Genomic DNA, 17,515 nt, shown 5'->3' with positions numbered 1-17,515 from the left:
AGGAATTGTTTTATCTGACCAAAGTGTGAAGACAGTAACTAACCCTCTGTATGGAATTTGGGGTTGTACACTAATGCAGTCCAGGATTTGAAAAAGATAAAAGCAAAAATTTTAAGGCATCCCATCCACAGGGCTGCCAGTAGCAGTGGGAGAACGGGGAGTCTGGAGCCCACAGCACTGCCCCAGAGTGATGACTCCACTGCACAAGGACACAGAGGCCAAAAATAAATTGTAATAAAAAAGCAATAACTCTATCAGTGCACTGGATCTTGCTGTAGGTAGGCTGAATTTATTGTGAACAGGTGGGCTGTAACTCCCAATATTTTGTTGGGATAGCAGTTGAAAGTTATTTATTTTAATGGAAAGAAAATGCATGAATAACATTTACTTTTAAAGTATGTATCTTACGTATCTGTACCAGAATTGTAGTGGCAGGAGGAAATACTTTGCCCTTCAAGGGGTGTAAAGTCTGAGAGAAGAGTAGCTCTGAGGGCAGGGAATGCCAACTATGGGAATGTTTCAGTCATCTGATTTCTGCTTTATTTATATAAACAAGGGTTTGTGGTTGACTGGAAATGTGTTGTGTTGTCACCAGTTCCTCTTGTCACTTGAATAACATATCGACAATCCAAATTTTTATGAAGTCTTTGACTTTTAAAGCATAAATTTAAACTGAGATATTCCTTCTCAATCCCAAGGACTTTTTATTTCCAAAGAGGGAGGTGAGAAACAAGTGGCTACTTTTCAAGTATTGTAAAAGAAATTAACTTCCAAGTTTCAGATGAATGGAGAGCAAAGTAGAAATCCTCCTTCAGCAGGCAGGGAGGGGATGTTTTGAAAAGAGAACCCAGAAGAAGGGCTGCTTTTAATGATGCAACTCACTGCAGATTTTCACAAATAGCAAAAGGCAGCGTCTTGAATGTAACCAAACTGAGAGATACAAGCAGGGTAAACTGGTCTTTACTGAATTAGTAGATGTTTATAGATTTATTGGGGGAAGAAAAGCAAAATTGAAGTTCAATTTCTGGGCTGTGGCATTTTGCAAATGTACAGGTGTTCCCAGCATCGATCCACAGATTATGGCTGTGAGCTTCAGAAATCACACCAGGGTTCTGGAAATGTGATTTAAACATAGATCTCTGTGGAAAGCAAAGATAATCATTAAAAAATCAGAGTTTGAGGGAAAGACAGCAAGATAAAGGTGGGAGCTTAGCATAAGGAGGAACCACAAAGGCTCTTGGGGATCCCATGAGGATGGGGAGTTCAGGAGAGGTGGCTGTAATGTTACAGAATAATCTTACTTTACACATTTTTAGTTTCAATACAGTTCATAATTTTCTGTTAAGAGGCATTTAATGAATTTACATTAGTTCACCAGGTGATTTACTTGGCCAAATAATCTCAAAAATGTTTTTTAAAAGGTCTTTAAAGCTCTGGCTTTGTTTTATTCAAAGTATTTTGTGTTTTTGGAGGGTGTTTTTTTTAATTCAGTGAGAACCTGAAATGAGAAGTTTCCCTTTATTGCTTTAATGTATTTTATTGGTTAAATGGAACCCAGTTATGTTGAAACTGGGAAGAAGGGATGTTGTGTGTGAATCATGACACCATGGGGAGGTGGAGGCCCTGTGATGGTGAAAACTTGAAATGACAGCTGTACTTCACGGAACTGAAGGGGACATTTTGGGAGAAATAAGGGATTTCTGCACAGATCCCTTGGCTGCCCTCTGACACTTGCACAGACTGATATTTAAGTAATGAATAGGTGGGATGAAATATTCACTGCAGTTTTCTTGGCCAAGCAATTAGACAAGATTTAAACTTAACAAGCCTCCTGATAATTAAGCTTTAATATAAGTAGAGGTGGTAATTACCCTCTGAAGTTTATCTGTGATGAAGCTGCCACTGAATAGCAGTAGCACATATATATAGACAGGCTACAAAAACTCTTCACTGCTGCTGGAAATGTGACTTTCTTTAGCTGTTTTGGTATTTCTGGGACTTTAAAGCAAACAAGAAACAAAACAAAACAAAAAAATAATAAAAATACCAAAAAAAACACCTTCAAATCTACTCTAGCTTTAAGACTCCTGAATTTTTGAAACATTTCTCTAGCAACATGTTTGCTATTTATGTCTTTGCCCTATAATTTGTTATCAAGGCAGATTGCATTTCTTAGCTCCCAATAGGAAATGGCAGCAATGATAGTGACTCATTTATTGTTTTATTCTCGCTTTGTTTCAGATGTGTCTCACCAAGGCACCGAGTGAAGCTTTGTTCTCTTAGGCTTCCTCTCTCTCACTTTGGTGTTTTATGCTTTAATCCAGACTTGTGTATTTGCAATCAGTTTTTTTCTTTCCCTAATTTTGATTTTGAATCAGTAACTCAGGGCAAGAAAAAGAAAGGCTTTGTGTTATCCAGGGTTTGGCTTCTCTGCTGGATCTCTGCTTTGTTTTGGTTTGTTGGGGTTTTGTCACAGTAGCTGAAGGGGGGGCTGTGTCTTCTTATGCCCAGTAGAAGCATTTTCCTATTTACAAACTAAAATTCCTTTAATAAAGTTTTCTAGGGAGAAAAGTGCCCCTCTTGCTGTGGTGCTCAGGTTTTATCAGGTGTGCAACCTCAGCGTGCAGGACAGGATGCACCTTGCCAAACCAAGAGCTCTCAGGGATTTGAGGACCACTTCAGCTCAGATGAACCACATTCACATAAGGACTGCAGGGGTAATGGAGCACAAGGAACTTCTGTGAAAGAAAATTCTGATTTTTATTTTTTTTTTTGTATCAGTGTCTTCATTTACATACACTAGATTTCATCTATATTGAACTGGCTTGAAATAGTAACCATTTTGAGAGAAAATTAGATCACAGACCTGATCTTTGTGCCAGTTTTATTGCCTTTAGCCCACATCATAACCCAGATAACTGAAGGTTAACAAAATGAAGAGCACGAAAAAAAATAAAAAGATAAAAAAAAAAGAAGTTTGTGTTCTTTTAGCTAGAGAAGAGAAATTATTACAGGAGTGTGAAACCTGCCAATTCTGAAATCTTGTAAGAATTAATGTAAGGTGCAATCAATATTGCCCAGGAACTAGAGGTAACACTTCCTTCTGAAAACTGACTTCAGTGCAATACAGTGTTTTGGTATTTTTCTGTGTAGACATTGCACTGAAGATAGATTTTAGTTATTAACTATTATGAACATATCACATAAATGATTTTCCATATGTTTTTCTAAACTAATTTCTATCTGAAAGCAGCCTGATGCAGATTAAGCAATTTATGAATTGAAACAAGCAGAATGTAGAAAACAATAAATCACATTTGTCCCTTTTTACAATATCATGTTAACATCTGTATAAGTATTAAGAGAAAGGTTTCTTATTACTGCTTACACCTGTATTTGCTTTCATTCTCTAATAAAAATAAATCTCATTTAGTATAAAGATTATAATTAGTTTTGTATCAGCAAACAAAAAAGAATTAACCCTTTTCTAAGAAAAAAACTCACAGCATGGGACTAAAATTTGCTGAAGTGACAGGTCAGTCTGTGGAAATTACCTCAAAGGGGGATTTACTTTAGGGTTGGATTATTTTTTTTTCGGTGCTCTGCATGTTTGCAGATGTGGAGAGGAGGCTGGTGCAGTGGGATCCAGGAGCTCAGCATCACTAACCTGCATTAGCTCTGTCCTGCTGAACAGCGTGGACAGAGACTGAGATCCACCTCATTATTGCCTCCAGCAGCAAAGTGTCCAGAAGCTGGAATGTTTCTAAATTAACAAAGCATTATAGATGCTGAAAATGAAGATGTGCAAATAAAAAATATTTCTCTGTTGTTGGTAGGGAAGGAAACACAAGAACATCACAGTCGTAATACAGAGCAAAAAGTGTTTATGAAAAAGTTTTCAAGGTGCAGGTACATAAATCCAAGTGGCTTAAAATTATGAAAGAATGTTCTTAAAAATATCACTGTAGATCAAATTTTCCACTGATCCTTAAAGTTGGTAAGCAACATTCATTTGGCTTGAAGGAAGATACCAGAGAAGATAAATCAGTTGGTCATTACTAACTTAACAAATGTTGATCAAATTAAAGATGATGTCTTAGGGTTCCTCTCCTTTTCCTCTGTGTGCATATTTAGCACACCAGATGGTTAATGCAGTCATAATAAACTAGTGGGAATATTTAATTAAATGTGTTCCCAGGACATTAAATGTGGAGTATTATCCTTTGGCTGGTGATCAGAGTAAATATTTGGCAATAAGGGAGAGTCCTTGTAGAATATTGTTGGTAATACATGAAAAGCACATTTGAGAACAGAGCTGTGTTCAAAGCAGATCTTTCCTCACAAAATGAAGACATCTCAAATGCTAATTCCTTTTATATGTGGGGTTTTGTTCTATCATCAATTCACTATTACTCATTACCCAGCTATTACAAATAGCACGAGGGATAATTTGAAATTTGATAGTCCCAGAATGGAGTTAACTTAAGTCTGTAGCCATTTACTTGTCAATAGTCACATTTTTACTGAACACAAGGACTCAGACAGAAAAAAAAGCACAATGAAGAGGAACATCTCTGTTCAAGCAGTGATGCTTCCCTTGTAAGTGAAGGCAGCCTGTTTGCCTTTGTTGGGAGCTAATTCTACTCCCTCTGTGAGGTCTCAGAGGGCTGAACACATCTTTCTGTAGCCTGAAAATCCCTCCAGCTGCAGTGTGCCAATGTCCACTAGCCCAGCAGTGACACTCCTCTGTCAATCAGCTGATTATCTCCTCAGCCCAGCCAGGTCCATGATATCATGGCTTTCTGTACTCCTCTTTTTTGCTTCCCCTGTGGAAGTGAGATCAGTGGAAGGAAAACAAGGATAAACCTTGCCTACTAAAACAGGCTGGCTAATAACTGGAGGGGGAGAGATGAGCTGGAAGCCTGAAATACGTACTACAATTAGTGGGCAGCTGAACTGAAAAGCAAATTACCCCACTGAGAGCATCTCAGAAGGGGGAGGTCATGGTCTCTAGCCAGGGCTGTCTTTTGGAGCATCCTCTCACCCTGAGAGAACAGAGAGAGGCAGAGAACATCATTACCTACTTGTGAGAAGAGCACTTCATTTCACAGGGGTGCTAGAAGTTTCTCTGCACCTCTGCTGACAGAATTTGTGTGTGGTTTTCAAAGAGTAACAGGACCTGCCATTTGACACGACCCCATTTCACTATGGGAAGACCAAAAAATATGGTAGGAGGTGCTGGGATGGATAATTAATGTCTCTTTCCTGTACACAAAGAGAAACACGACTGTCCAGCCACAACTGTGGTGGGCCCATGCTGTTGCTAAGTTTGTACAGTTAAGGACTCGAGTCTGGAAGGCTCAGAATCTAAAAGAGTTTAAATATCAATTTATTTGAGTGGTGACAAGTGAATAGATGACCACAGAAGATTTTAGTCTTCTCTCTTTATCAGACTGGATTTTATTAGGGTTGTGTCAAACCTGCCATGGCCACAGTGATTGGTTAGAAAGCTTTTTTAGCTAGTCTAGAAGTAAATAAAATAAAACCCCACAGACCTTCAGACTGTACTTCCACAGGGAAGCCCAAATGGGTGGGTGCTTTTTGAAGGGGTCCACATGGGAAAAGTGTCATAAATATACATAAGTTACAATAGTGAATGTGTACTGCACAAATATGATCTCTGAGCAGTAAAAATAAATAAATTAAATAGAAGAGAGGCAGTGCAATTTTGTTTTATTTGAACAACAGGGAAAGGGTTTGAGGAAAGAGGAATCAGACTGGGGTTCTTAAAAAATTGCCTGCTTAGCTTCACTTTTGGTAGGGGTCATTAATGAGATCTGCTGCACTGATGCACGTTCAGTGCCCCTCCCCTGAGCTGCTGACACCCCTAAAGCTGATGTGAGTCTCACTTCCCATGTGCCTTCAGCTGTAGCTGTGTTCCTCACTGGTTTAAGTCTGAGGGAGAGAAAATAACTCCTGCTGTTAGAAATAGTTCTTAGACTTGAGTCAGAGCTGGAGAGGAGCAGGAGGAGGACAGTGAAGAGGGCTGGGCTGCTCTGTGTGTGGAGAAGCCCCTTCATCCCCCTGTACCTGTTTCCAGCCATATGCAGGGATAACAGCTTTTCCTCAGCTTACTGCAGTGTTGCTAGGATAAAGACTCTGAAGGGATTAGGTCCTGCAGTTGGAGGCTTTAAAAAGCACTTTGGATGGATAAAAGAAGATGCTGAAAGCAGCCTTGGAGGTCCTCATATAAACTGTACCAGGGCACAGTGGTGGCCTGGCATCCTCCTGGTATCTGCACCCTGCATCTCCCTCCCCTGGCCCAGCAGAAAAGATTCTGCTGTGTAGCTCACTCTACAAACAAAAATGAAAGCGTGTGTCAGATGGTTTCCCAAAATATGAGACACACAATCCTCCTTAACGCTTTTTCAGCCAGTGCTGAAATGCAAAACAGTAACACTGGCTATCTCCAATTCTCTTTTAATTAAGAGTTGCAGCTGCCTTTAATTGTCAGATCTAAATAGCAAGTTGCTTCCAAAACATCTCGGAGAGATGACAAATCTCTTAGTCATGAATTTGACCTGCCAGTTTCAGGCCCAAGTGGAAGAGCTGAGGATGTCTGAGTCAGCTGAGACCATTTTGCTGAATCACTCAGAAAGTCCCTGAGTGTTTTTTCCGAGGTGGCTGCAAGCACAGAGCCTGCACTGCTCTGCTGGGTTGCTCGTGTGCTGGCTGATCCAAATCTGCCTTGTGCTCTGATGTCACACAGTGGCTGCCATTTGAGAGTATTTGCTAGGGATTCATTCCCCTTTTCACCAACAATAACAGGATTTTGTTCCTCCCTCAAAATTAATTTGATTTGTTCTTGGGAATGGCAGTTCTCAGCACCAATGGTAATTTTTTTTTTTTTTTCATTTTCCTAAAAAAACTACACAAGTCTGATGGCTGGAGGCCTAGTGATGGGGCTTTTATATGGATTTTGCATTCTTTTGTGAGTCCCCAAAATCATGCCAGACCATGAGAAATTATACATTAACATTATGATGCTTCATGTATTTCAAAAGGAAGCTTCTACAACATAGTTCTAATATTTTTTTGCATGAATTTCTTTGAATAACACTTCTGAGAAATTATAAGCTGATATGACATGGTACAGAGGCAATAATAGAAGAATTATGTAAATGCAGGAAGAATTATGTAAATGTAGGCTGGACTTTAATTCTAGAATTTTTGCTCTATGAGATCACAGAGAATGTCTGTGCTTTCAAGTGATGCAGGCCTTCGGTTCCCCTCTTTACCAAAAAACTTGGATTAGATTTTAGGTGATTAATTAAGCTGGCTATGCTAATTGCTATGCCTTAGCATAAAGATTGTCATCTCTCTTTGGTGGCTGCAGTAACTCCTGCTGGATGGTCAGGGCAGCTGGAAAAACACCCGTTCTTCCCATCATTTCCTCCCTTGTGCAGGGAGCAGAGAAGACCCAAAAAATGCAGTTGAAACCAAATTAGATGGCAGTAAGAATGCTGCAGGAGAACAACCTTGAAAGTGTCTACTGTACATCAAGTCATTTTAAGGACAGCCTGGGAGGCACAAAAAAAGAAAGAGAATTACTTGGCAGAAAAGGTGTGTGGCAGTGCTCCAGGCTTTGGAGTTATCTCGTACCTCTGACCAAGAACATCACTGAATTTATAAGCTCTGCTTACAGCAGAACATGTGGCAGGGAAAAACTCTTCTCACATACTCCTCTTGGGCAGTCTCTGGGATTCCAACAGTGCCAGAACTCAAGAGAGGAGCTCTCTTGGTGTTTGTAGTAGTGACACGGTGTTTCCACAGAAAAAATTCTGCTTGTGTTGATTGGGGAAATGCCAATTTACTTCCTTAACTGCAAAGAAGTTTTAAGATTCCAGTTTTAGCTCTGTTGTTGTACCTGGATCTCCCTTTGAGGCTGTTGATGCTCCAGGGAGATCTTGTTTTGTGTGGTGTGTGTTGTGCATTGCAGTCAGCTTTGGATCCTTTGTGACAGCTCAAACCCTGCTGGGCTGCTGGCCCAGGGCTGTCAGTGGAGTCATTCCCTTGCAGCTGGCAGCAGCATCTGGTTTTTATGTTTTCAGTAGTGAGGTGCTGGGAGGATGAGCACTGAGCTCACCAGTGATGCTCTCACCCCAGGTAAGAATTGCAGGGTAAGCCACAGCAGTGCTCTGCAAACAGCTGCTCCATCTCTGGGAGCTCCTGAGGGTCAGGGCTGCCCCCAGGGACCTCAGCCCTCAGGCAATGCTGGCAAACTGAATTTTGCAGCTTAAGGTACCTTGGGGAGCTAGCTGTAGTGCCCCCAGGCGTTTTGACAGTGTGTTAATGAGGCCGTAATTCCAGCAGCATTAATCAGAGCCCAGGATGTAGAAGGGAATGATTCACAGAGAAACACTGTGTTCTCTCAGTCTGTCACTGTGGGAAGGCACTGGTAATGCATGAGTGGGATTTGTGATATTTTTCAGTTCACATGCTCAGGGATTTCCTCTGCAGCTCCAGGAAGGGTTTGATTTCCCTGTGGGAAGGAGGGAGAGGGGTCCCTAGAAAGAAGAGCTGGGGTTTCACAGGTTAGAGTGGCTGTGAAGGATGGCTGGCTGAGGTTCAGGGACCCTGCTCAGGCTGCTGGGGTGATGTGTCTGCACAAACTCGGTACCCTGAGACAGACCAGATCTGTTGCTGGATTTTCAGGACGCTTTGTTTTGTCCTTTGTTATAGAGCAACCTGGAGAAAGGCAGTGTTGAAGCAAAGAGCTGCTGTGCAGAGGGTCAGGGCTCTGTTCACAGCAGAGCTGCAAACACTCAGCCAGGAGCTGTGGATATGCTGGAGCTGCCCTGGTGGGGCATTTGGTGACCAGCACTGGGGAGGGTCAGCACTGCTGGATGCCAGAGATGTGTGCAGTTCTCACCCCCTGGTTCTTCCTCCTCTCCTTCTGCTTGTGATGGATTTGATCTCCTTCTGTTTCTGGTTGTTTGCTTCCGTTTATCTTTGCTTGGTGAAGTCTGAACACAGAGCAGAGGGGGTGTCCTTATGGGACATAAGCTCTGCCCTGCTACTCAGTGGTCAGTTTGGCCATTGGACTAATTTAGTGCAGATAATCTGAACTGTTTAAAAAAGCAGCAAGGCAGGTGAAAGAGTTTGATAAAGTCCCACCAAGAAATAGTGTAAAAACTGATTGTGGTATGAGAAGGAATGGAACAGTAGGGTTGTGATCCAGGAATGGAAAACATGTATTGAAACAATGGAAAAGCTCTTTGAAGAAGAAAAAGAAGAAGAAGAAGAAGCTACTTTGAAACTTCAGAAGTTCTTTGAAGAGATGGGTACTTTAAGAGCTTCAGAAAAGGCGAAGTGAACAAGTAAAAATGGTTTTGGTCACTGAGGTTCTCTCGTTTTGTTCCAGGTCTGTTCCAGCTTCTGCCCAGGGTCCCAGCGGTGCTGCAGGGGCTGCAGGGCCCCCTCCTGCCACCAACGTGTCCAGCAACAAGAGGCTGCAGCAGACACAAGCCCAGGTGGACGAGGTGAGTGCCACAAGGGTGCTGCTGGGCTTGGCTTCCTCCCTTGTGGACACATCTGAAAGCAGTGGGTCTAGGAAATCAGATCTGTCAAAGGAGGCAGACAGTCCAAGAGAGCTCCTGAATATAAATATCCCTGTTCCAGGAACAATTCTGCAGATTAAATGTGGGCATTGGTGCCAGCTCAGGGATTCCCCCAAGTCAGTCTGGTAAGGAGGAAATGTCACAGTGGAAGCAGCTCTTGTAGTGTGTTCCTGCACTCCTAAAGGCTAGCTGCTAATTTCACAGGCTGTGTCACAGACCTTCAGCCTCTCACAGGCAGATGAACAGCACTGAACTGAGCCACCGAGGGCGGTGCTCGTTAGCAACAGCTCTATTGATTAATCATCGCCGTTTATCCCAATGAAAGGCACCCACACATGATGTCATAACAGCATCTTTAACAAATCCCCTCTCCTTCTCTTGATCTTGGAGGACCATGTGCCTGTTCCAGTTTGGATCCAGTAATTCTTGGCTGTAATGGCAGTGTCCATCCAGCTGCTCTGGGAATGGGAACAGCGAGCACACCCTGCTCATGGGCACCTGAGTGTCCCACAGGGACAGGAGCAGCATCCTCACACACCTGCTGCGTGCTTCTGTGTGCTGCCTATTAAGGAAAGAATAAAATAAACCCCTCCAAAGCCTGAAGTCACTCATTGCTTACTGTCTGTGGTGGAGTGTGCAGAGCTTGTGTCATTCTTAAATGCCAATTTGATAGAATACACATTAGAAAATATCTACCTACATGCATAAAGGCCCCTATTTTTAAAAGCTTTGGGCATGCTGTAAAGATAGTAGAGAAGACCACAAAATATCCGACTCAAATGCATTCTTAAATGAGTTAAATACATGTGTCTAAGTGGGCTTTGTCTTTTTGAGAAGCTTTTCTTTGTGGAAAATCTGGAGCAGTGACTTTCTATCTCCCCATTTTTGGGGCTCAGAGTGTTCACAGCATCCTCTGGCTGAAGAAATGCCTGCAGAAACGCCTAGGCTAGGTTCTCTATCTCTTTATTTCCTCTTCCAGTAGGGAAAGGAATGTTACATTTTAGCTTTTGTCTTTGGTCAGAATAATGAAATAAACTTCTTGTCCTGAACATGTTACATCATGGTGGTCCTGTATTTGTTCGTGTGAATGACAACAAAAACAACTAAAAGTTGATAAAAATTGCCTTTTATTATCTTAAAATGAGTGATGCCTGTCAGATACATAGGGCTGTTCAAGCAGCTCATCAGAGATGGCATCAGTGGGGATAGTGAACCCCTGCTCTGTGTTTAAGACACTGTATTCTGACTCTTCTCACTCAGACCCATGAAAATTGATCTTTTCGTGGAGATGATGACTTAATTTTGGCAGTCACTCCTGCCCAGTATGAGGGGACAATGAGTAGTTCCTGGACTTGAGGATTAGGTGGGTGAAATTCAGGATTTGTGGGGGTTTTGCCTTCCATTTGAGAGTCGATTTGGAATCAGAGTCACAGGATGAACTAGGCTGAAAAAAGATGTTTAAGATCATCCAGCCCAACCTACAACCTAACAGCTCCTCATCAACTAAACCACTGAGTGCCACCTCCAGGCTGCTTTAAAACACCTGCAGGGACAGTGACCCCACCCCTCCCTGGACAAACAATTCCAGTGCCCAACCACTTTCAGGGAAGGATTTTTCAGGGGTTTGGAGTTGGTAGCACCTGGTCAGCAGGTCCTTTTTAACAGGGAAATCACAATACAGGAATAGCCAAGGGAGGCAGACTGGCCCTTCCAGCACTGCCAGGTCTCTGGGGTGACACTGGTTTGTAACTCTGAGAGATCAGGGTGGTTTTTTTATTATTATTTTTTATATACTTTTAATGTATTCTCAATACCCTTAACATGCATATTTGTAATTTTTTAATATCTTAACATAGTCCTGCTACTTTGCTAGGCCAGAAGACCAAACATCTTAAAACCCTACAGTGTCTTGAGATACCAAAGCCTCCTCTAAAACATATCCTGTAAACTAAAACTAGGCCCATCTGGGGGGGAATACTTTAGAGATGTCAAAACATTCATTTAAGCCTCTTATTGAGTCATCTTTGTTATATGCTAACTTGCAAGGTCTGTAAATTTATTTATGTGATCTACCCTGTGTGTGCATTTTGGCACATTCCACCTTGGTGAATTGTTGTGCTGATGCCTTGGGGTGGCTCCCTAGAACAGAGGCTGGACAACAAATAAGAATAAATAAGAAAATAAAGTAGGTGTTTATTGAAGACCTTCAACAGGCACACCTTGGGCAGTCAGAAACCTCCCAGAGGCTGCACCCAAGCTGGAAGATGGTCACAAGTTTCTCAGACAATTACAAGTTTGGTCCATTTCCATCTTAGGGGTTGATGCTCCAATTCCAGCTTCAGCTAATGAAGTCATTTACCCCCAGTTTGCTCCCCCAATTCACTTTTGTTTATTCTTTCAGGGCCTGAGGCTGTGGGGTGTCCTTGGGTTCCTGGCCCAGAGGAATTGTTTTATCTGAATAAATCAGGAGAACAGCAGCTGACAGGCCATGGAGCTTTAGGATATAACCCTGAAGCACTTCAGGATCTGAAAAACATAAAGGCAACAATCCTAAGGCATCAGTACCATAAATATATTTATTAAATATAAATAAATATAAATTATAATATATAAATACAAACGAATAAGATGAAATAAATAAGTTAAATTGCTTTTCCCTTTCTCCCCGATCTTTCCCAGCTCTTTTCTTTCCCTGTTGGTCTCCCGCAGGTGGCAGCAGAGCCCTGGGCAGAGCAGGAAACTTTGGGGCTGCAGGAAATCGCTGATATTTTTAATGCTACACCAATGCCCGCAGAGTATTTCAGCTATTCATCTCTTGGGTTTTCCCACCCGGTTCCTCTAGACATCGTAGAGCTTATTTTTTTAAGGCCCAGGCAAACATTTATTTATTTGAGGAGAATGAAATCTCACCTGGACAAGTGTTCAGTGCAGCTGGGTTAGATTCGATAGGTAGTGCTGGGGAAACAAACAAACAAAAACTCAAAACAAAACAACAACTTAAAACCAAAACAACAAAAAACAAAATCCCCAAAAAACTGAGAGAATGGGTAGGAAATAGTATTTTGTTTCAGCATTTTCAAATAATTTAAAATTTTCACTACAAATCATTGTACCAAGGTAAAATTCAACTTTAAATACTAGCTGAGAGATCAATACTTAAAAAAACTTATTATTGTTTATATGAAGTTGAGTGCTGGGAAGGTTTTGGGTTGGAAAAGCAAGTTAGAAAATCTTGATTGACCAAAAGATTTCATTTTGGTTTTGGTTTGGTGGACAAGTGAAACAAATATTTTGTGACCAGTTGTTAAAGATTCTTTCTCTACCAATTTCATCTCACTGTATTTCAATAATGAATATTATCAATAATCAAATCATAATCAATAATCAAAAATAATCAATAATCTTTTAAATAACTCTGGATTTTTGCAGGTAACAGTTAAATTTTATTAAATGTTTATAACGTGGAATTTCATGGTATAGAGCATGAGAATTAACAGGCAATCAGCCTCATTCACTGCTAGAAAAATTGGACACAGCTTTGCTGAGATTGTGACACTGTCTGCCATTCGTGGTGAATTTCTACAGGGTTTCCATTTAGTTATTGCCTGGCTAGAGGAGGATTTTCACCTTACCCAATGTATAAAATCCATGCAGGAGCAGTCCTTGCCTGCTGTGTGCTGGCTGTGCAATAAAGGTGGTGTGAGCCCTCTGCCACCCCTTGGGCTGAATCTGCTCCAGTAAAAGCAAGCTTCAAGCAAGACTTCAGATTATAGCTGAGAAGTCATCTTGCCCAGATCTGCAGAATGAGAAGATTGTTTTATATATAAACATATATAAAAAGTTATATAAAGTTCCCCCTTTAGAGTGGCCTTTGTCTGGTTTCTCTGCTTCAGGTAAGGAAGGTATTCAATGTACAAGGAAAATAATGGCTGGCTCTTAGCAATGTCAAATTGTGGTGCAGAGATCTTCTTCAGGCTTTTGTATCTGTATAAAAGAAATCAAATACTTTAGTGAATGTGGCATTTCATGATGTCCCTTCATTCCCTACCTCAAAGGGCACCCACACAGTGTGGCTCACGGAGTGCTGCTCCCCCAGGCTGGGATTTTGGGGCAGTGCCCAGGGAAATGCCATCACACACCACAAAGGCTGGCTTTAGGGTGAGCTGTGGCACTGCAGGCTGTGAACAGCGGGGTGTCCCTCCTGTGGGAGGAGTGCCACGTGTGTCTGTGCCCCCACAGGTGGTTGACATCATGAGGATGAACGTGGACAAGGTGCTGGAAAGGGACCAGAAGCTGTCGGAGCTCGACAACCGGGCGGACGCGTTGCAAGCGGGCGCCTCGCAGTTTGAGACCAGTGCAGCCAAACTGAAGAGGAAATACTGGTGGAAAAATTGCAAGGTAAGGAATAGAAATCCCTGCTGGGAATGGCTTCCTGGCAGGAATTGCTCTCACTTGCATTTAGTGGGACTTTGCCTGTAGGATTGTACCTCTGAGTCATCTCTTCCAGTCAAGGTGAGAAAGAGGTGCCTTGACCTTGAGGCTCCAGAAGTCAAGCAAGCAACTTTGGTCTTTGCTAGGACTCATAATTTCCCATAAAATGTAGATACAGCTTTTGGTGCTTCAAATAGGCATGGGAAAAAATTCCATGGCAATTCTGTGTGACCCACAAAACCTGATCAGGTGCAGCAAATTCTATCAGTGAGAGAAAAGAAGATTTTTCCTCGTGGGGATCATTGATTTGATTTGATTTTCCTTCAGGATGGTAAACAATAAAAAATACCCGACACTGGGTCCCACAAACTGCTGTGAGAAGGGAGGAAATTTATAAAGAGTGGGCTGGTTAGGATAGAGCAGGACTTCCATCAACCAGCTGCCTTCTCTGCTGTCTAATCCTTTCCCAAGAGCAGAGGAAATCCCACTCTCCTTTTTCAGACCTTCTCCAGTATTTGTGGATTCTGGACCCAGAAACTTCATCTCCTCTTACTCTTCTAAGACTCACATCTTTGCTTCTTCCTACTCATGCACCACCAACATGAACACTGTGCCAAAAGTTCTGCTTCATTTCCATTTCTCAATAGCAACTTTCCTGCTGACCACTTATGTCCAGTCAAACAAAACCACCCGTTCCCAAGGGGGAATCCCACGCTCTGCAGTCACAGTGCTACAAAATGTAAAGTAATACAAAATATTCTGGGTAAACTATATGTAAAAACACTCCAGGAATAAAAGGATCTAGGTTAGGAATTCAGCTGAGCAGGTCCTCTGGGCCTCTTTAAGCTGCTGCCCAGCTGATAGGCCTGGCTTTTTGAAGTGCAGGGCTTTTGGGAGCTACACAGATTTTGAGACAGGTTCACCCATGTGACTGAACTACATCAGACCTTCAAACCTACCCTCATTCTCCTTTCCTCATCATTCCTTCCTGCTTTATCCTCGCAATCAATCCCCCTGTCCTTCCTCTGGGTCCCAAATTCTGCAAAGAGAGGGAAGAAATTAAAAAAAAAATATATAAAAAACCTCCTGCAAGCCGATGGCTGGCTCTGTCCTCATGTTAGGAGGAACCACGCCCGTGTTTGTTGTTTTTCACTTTCTGCTCACTGGGGTGATGATGGCAGCAGGGCTGCAGCATCCCTGGAGGGCTCCTTAGCTCTCAGTGAGCCTCAGGTGGGGTCCCTGAGCCATCCCAGTGCTGGTGTGTGCACAGCTGTCTCTGCTGGACCTGCTCCTGGGGCAGCTGTGTCCAGGAGAACGTGCTGGGAGCTGCTCTGGATGCCCTGGGCTTCCTCTCTCAGCAGCACCAAACTGCTGCTGGGCTTCAGACTCCTCCAGCTGCCTCTCCACTGACCCCAGGAACGCGGGGAAAGGGGTGAGGTGACTCTGGTAAAACGTGCTGTGTGCTGGGAACCCAGCCACTGGAGCTGTTTTACTCTGGAAATCGAGCTTTTCTCTACTGCTGGGGATGGTTGAGGTTGCTCACTTCATCTTTAGCTCACAGGCAAGAGCTGGGCAGCTTTGACAAGAAGCTGCTTCCATTGTTGATTTTAAAACTGACAGTAAATTTGGGGCCTTAGCAAGTCTGTTGCAGTAGGTGTTTACAAGAGTTAAAAGTATGAGGAATGAGTCACTAAGCAAAAACAAAAAAATTGAGGGGTTAATGTCTTTCATGTGAAAATCTGACTTTGTCTTTCTTATAACTTTCTTTTTATAGATGATGATCATCCTTGGTGTAGTATGCGCAGTCATTCTCATTATAATTATAAGTGAGTAATTCATTTTCTCTTTTATTTATGATCTCAGTAGCTTGTGACTTAAGAATGGCTAATACATTATAAACCAAAGCAACAAAAAAATGGATATAAAATATTTAAACCGATTAATTTGTGAAATTTCCCTTCTAGTGTTGTGCCTTTATAGTGAGAATTACTTCAAACTCCCTGGACACATCGGCAGAATTTGCTGACATTTAATGTTTTTTACATTAGCACGTTACATAACTTTCCCTAGGATTAAAAGCTGTCCTTTTTTACATTTTAAATAAATTTTTATGCAGTCTTAGAGATCTTGCTTTCGTTACGATGAGTGCCACAGTCCTGGTGTTTCCTACTAAGAGCAGTAATTCCTGAAACACCTCATGCCTATAAAAAGAGGGGGAAGGCACACAGGCAAACAGGCATCTGATGAATTTTTTAAAAGTGTGTAGGTGCTGGTTTCTACCACACCAGCTAGAATTTGAGATGTCAGTGTTTCTGAAGATCCTTTTGCACCTCCAATGCCCAAACGTTGTTAAAAGATGGCCCAAAGTCTCACTGATTTCCTTTCTCATCTCATTCCACGCAGTTGTAGGGAAGTTGGCAATGAATGAATAATAGCAGTCGTGCTGCTGGGGACTCAGGGGCCTCGTAATGACAGGAACTGAACATTTCATTTATGTAACCCTCTGTCAGCAGCAGCTGCTAGGTGACATAACTGTAATATGGCATTGACTCCTGAGAGGGAGATTTCTTCAGATACACAATGCAGGTAGTAACCCAGAAGAGACTCAGCAGAAGGCCAGACTGTGGCTGTGAGTTAATTCCCAGCTCTCGAGTTACATGCCTGGTATTCAGCATGTTTCCATTTTCCCCTGTTGCTCCTGCAAAGAAAGCTTACAGGATCACCTGTAAACATGACTGAATGGAATGAGATACATGTGACACTTTATTAGCCTTATGAATGCTGGCACCAGAGTGACCCAGAATAATTCCAGGTTTCGTAACACTGATACAGCAAGAGTGGGAAGTGGTTAGATATTAATTAACTATATTAACTGGGAGCTCAAAGAAACTGGCTTCAAGAGAAAGACCAGCCTTTGTTCTGCAGCCTGGTGCAGCAACCAGACAAAAGATGTGCAGCCACTGAGCTGACTGCTGGGTATGTATTCCTCAGTGAGCATGGTGTGAGTCTTAACAAGACAGTAAAAAGTGGTCAGGATAGCTCCTGTCTCCTCCATAGAGGTCTAGGCTGAAACATTTATAAGTAAGAACATCGTTTTGCTTTTGGTTTTAAATGTTGTAAGTTAAAAAACCCCAAACCAATAACCAAGGAAACAACAACAACAGCCAACCAAACAAAACCACAAAAAAAAACCCCACAAAAACAAAACAAACCAAACAAACCAGTGCAGGTTTGACATGAGTTAGGCTGAGTTTAGGGTATTTAATCACAAACTTGAGTGTCACATTGTTCATCCCAGGCTGTGGCTCACCATAGTGAGATTGAGTAGCAGGTCAGAGAGGTTTGAGTGGACCTGTTGAGATTTGAGTGTACCTGCTGTTCAAATTATTTTTCCAGTCTATTTGATTCTTGTGTGATAAGTGCCTAAAGGGTACAGCTTCAGGAAAGATCTTGTGTATCTAACT

At 42.2% G+C, this 17,515-nt stretch overlaps 1 protein-coding gene across 1 annotated transcript in view; it reads left to right on the top strand.

The window, feature by feature from the left end:
• The window catches only part of LOC111933754 (vesicle-associated membrane protein 2-like), a 48,922-nt gene that overhangs the window by 21,904 nt on the left and 9,503 nt on the right, over window positions 1–17,515 (top strand). The window contains exons 2-4 of the mRNA XM_086843467.1: window positions 9,425–9,542; window positions 13,860–14,018; window positions 15,826–15,877. Of these exons, the coding sequence (XP_086699593.1) occupies window positions 9,425–9,542; window positions 13,860–14,018; window positions 15,826–15,877 (329 nt within the window). The remainder of the gene's footprint in view (window positions 1–9,424; window positions 9,543–13,859; window positions 14,019–15,825; window positions 15,878–17,515) is intronic.

The sequence above is a fragment of the Cyanistes caeruleus genome, chromosome 10 (assembly GCF_971803275.1).
Source record: "Cyanistes caeruleus chromosome 10, bCyaCae1.hap1.1, whole genome shotgun sequence".
Classification (NCBI taxonomy): domain Eukaryota; kingdom Metazoa; phylum Chordata; class Aves; order Passeriformes; family Paridae; genus Cyanistes; species Cyanistes caeruleus.
Note: the sequence above shows the minus strand (reverse complement) of the source record. Positions and strands in the feature narration are given on the sequence as shown.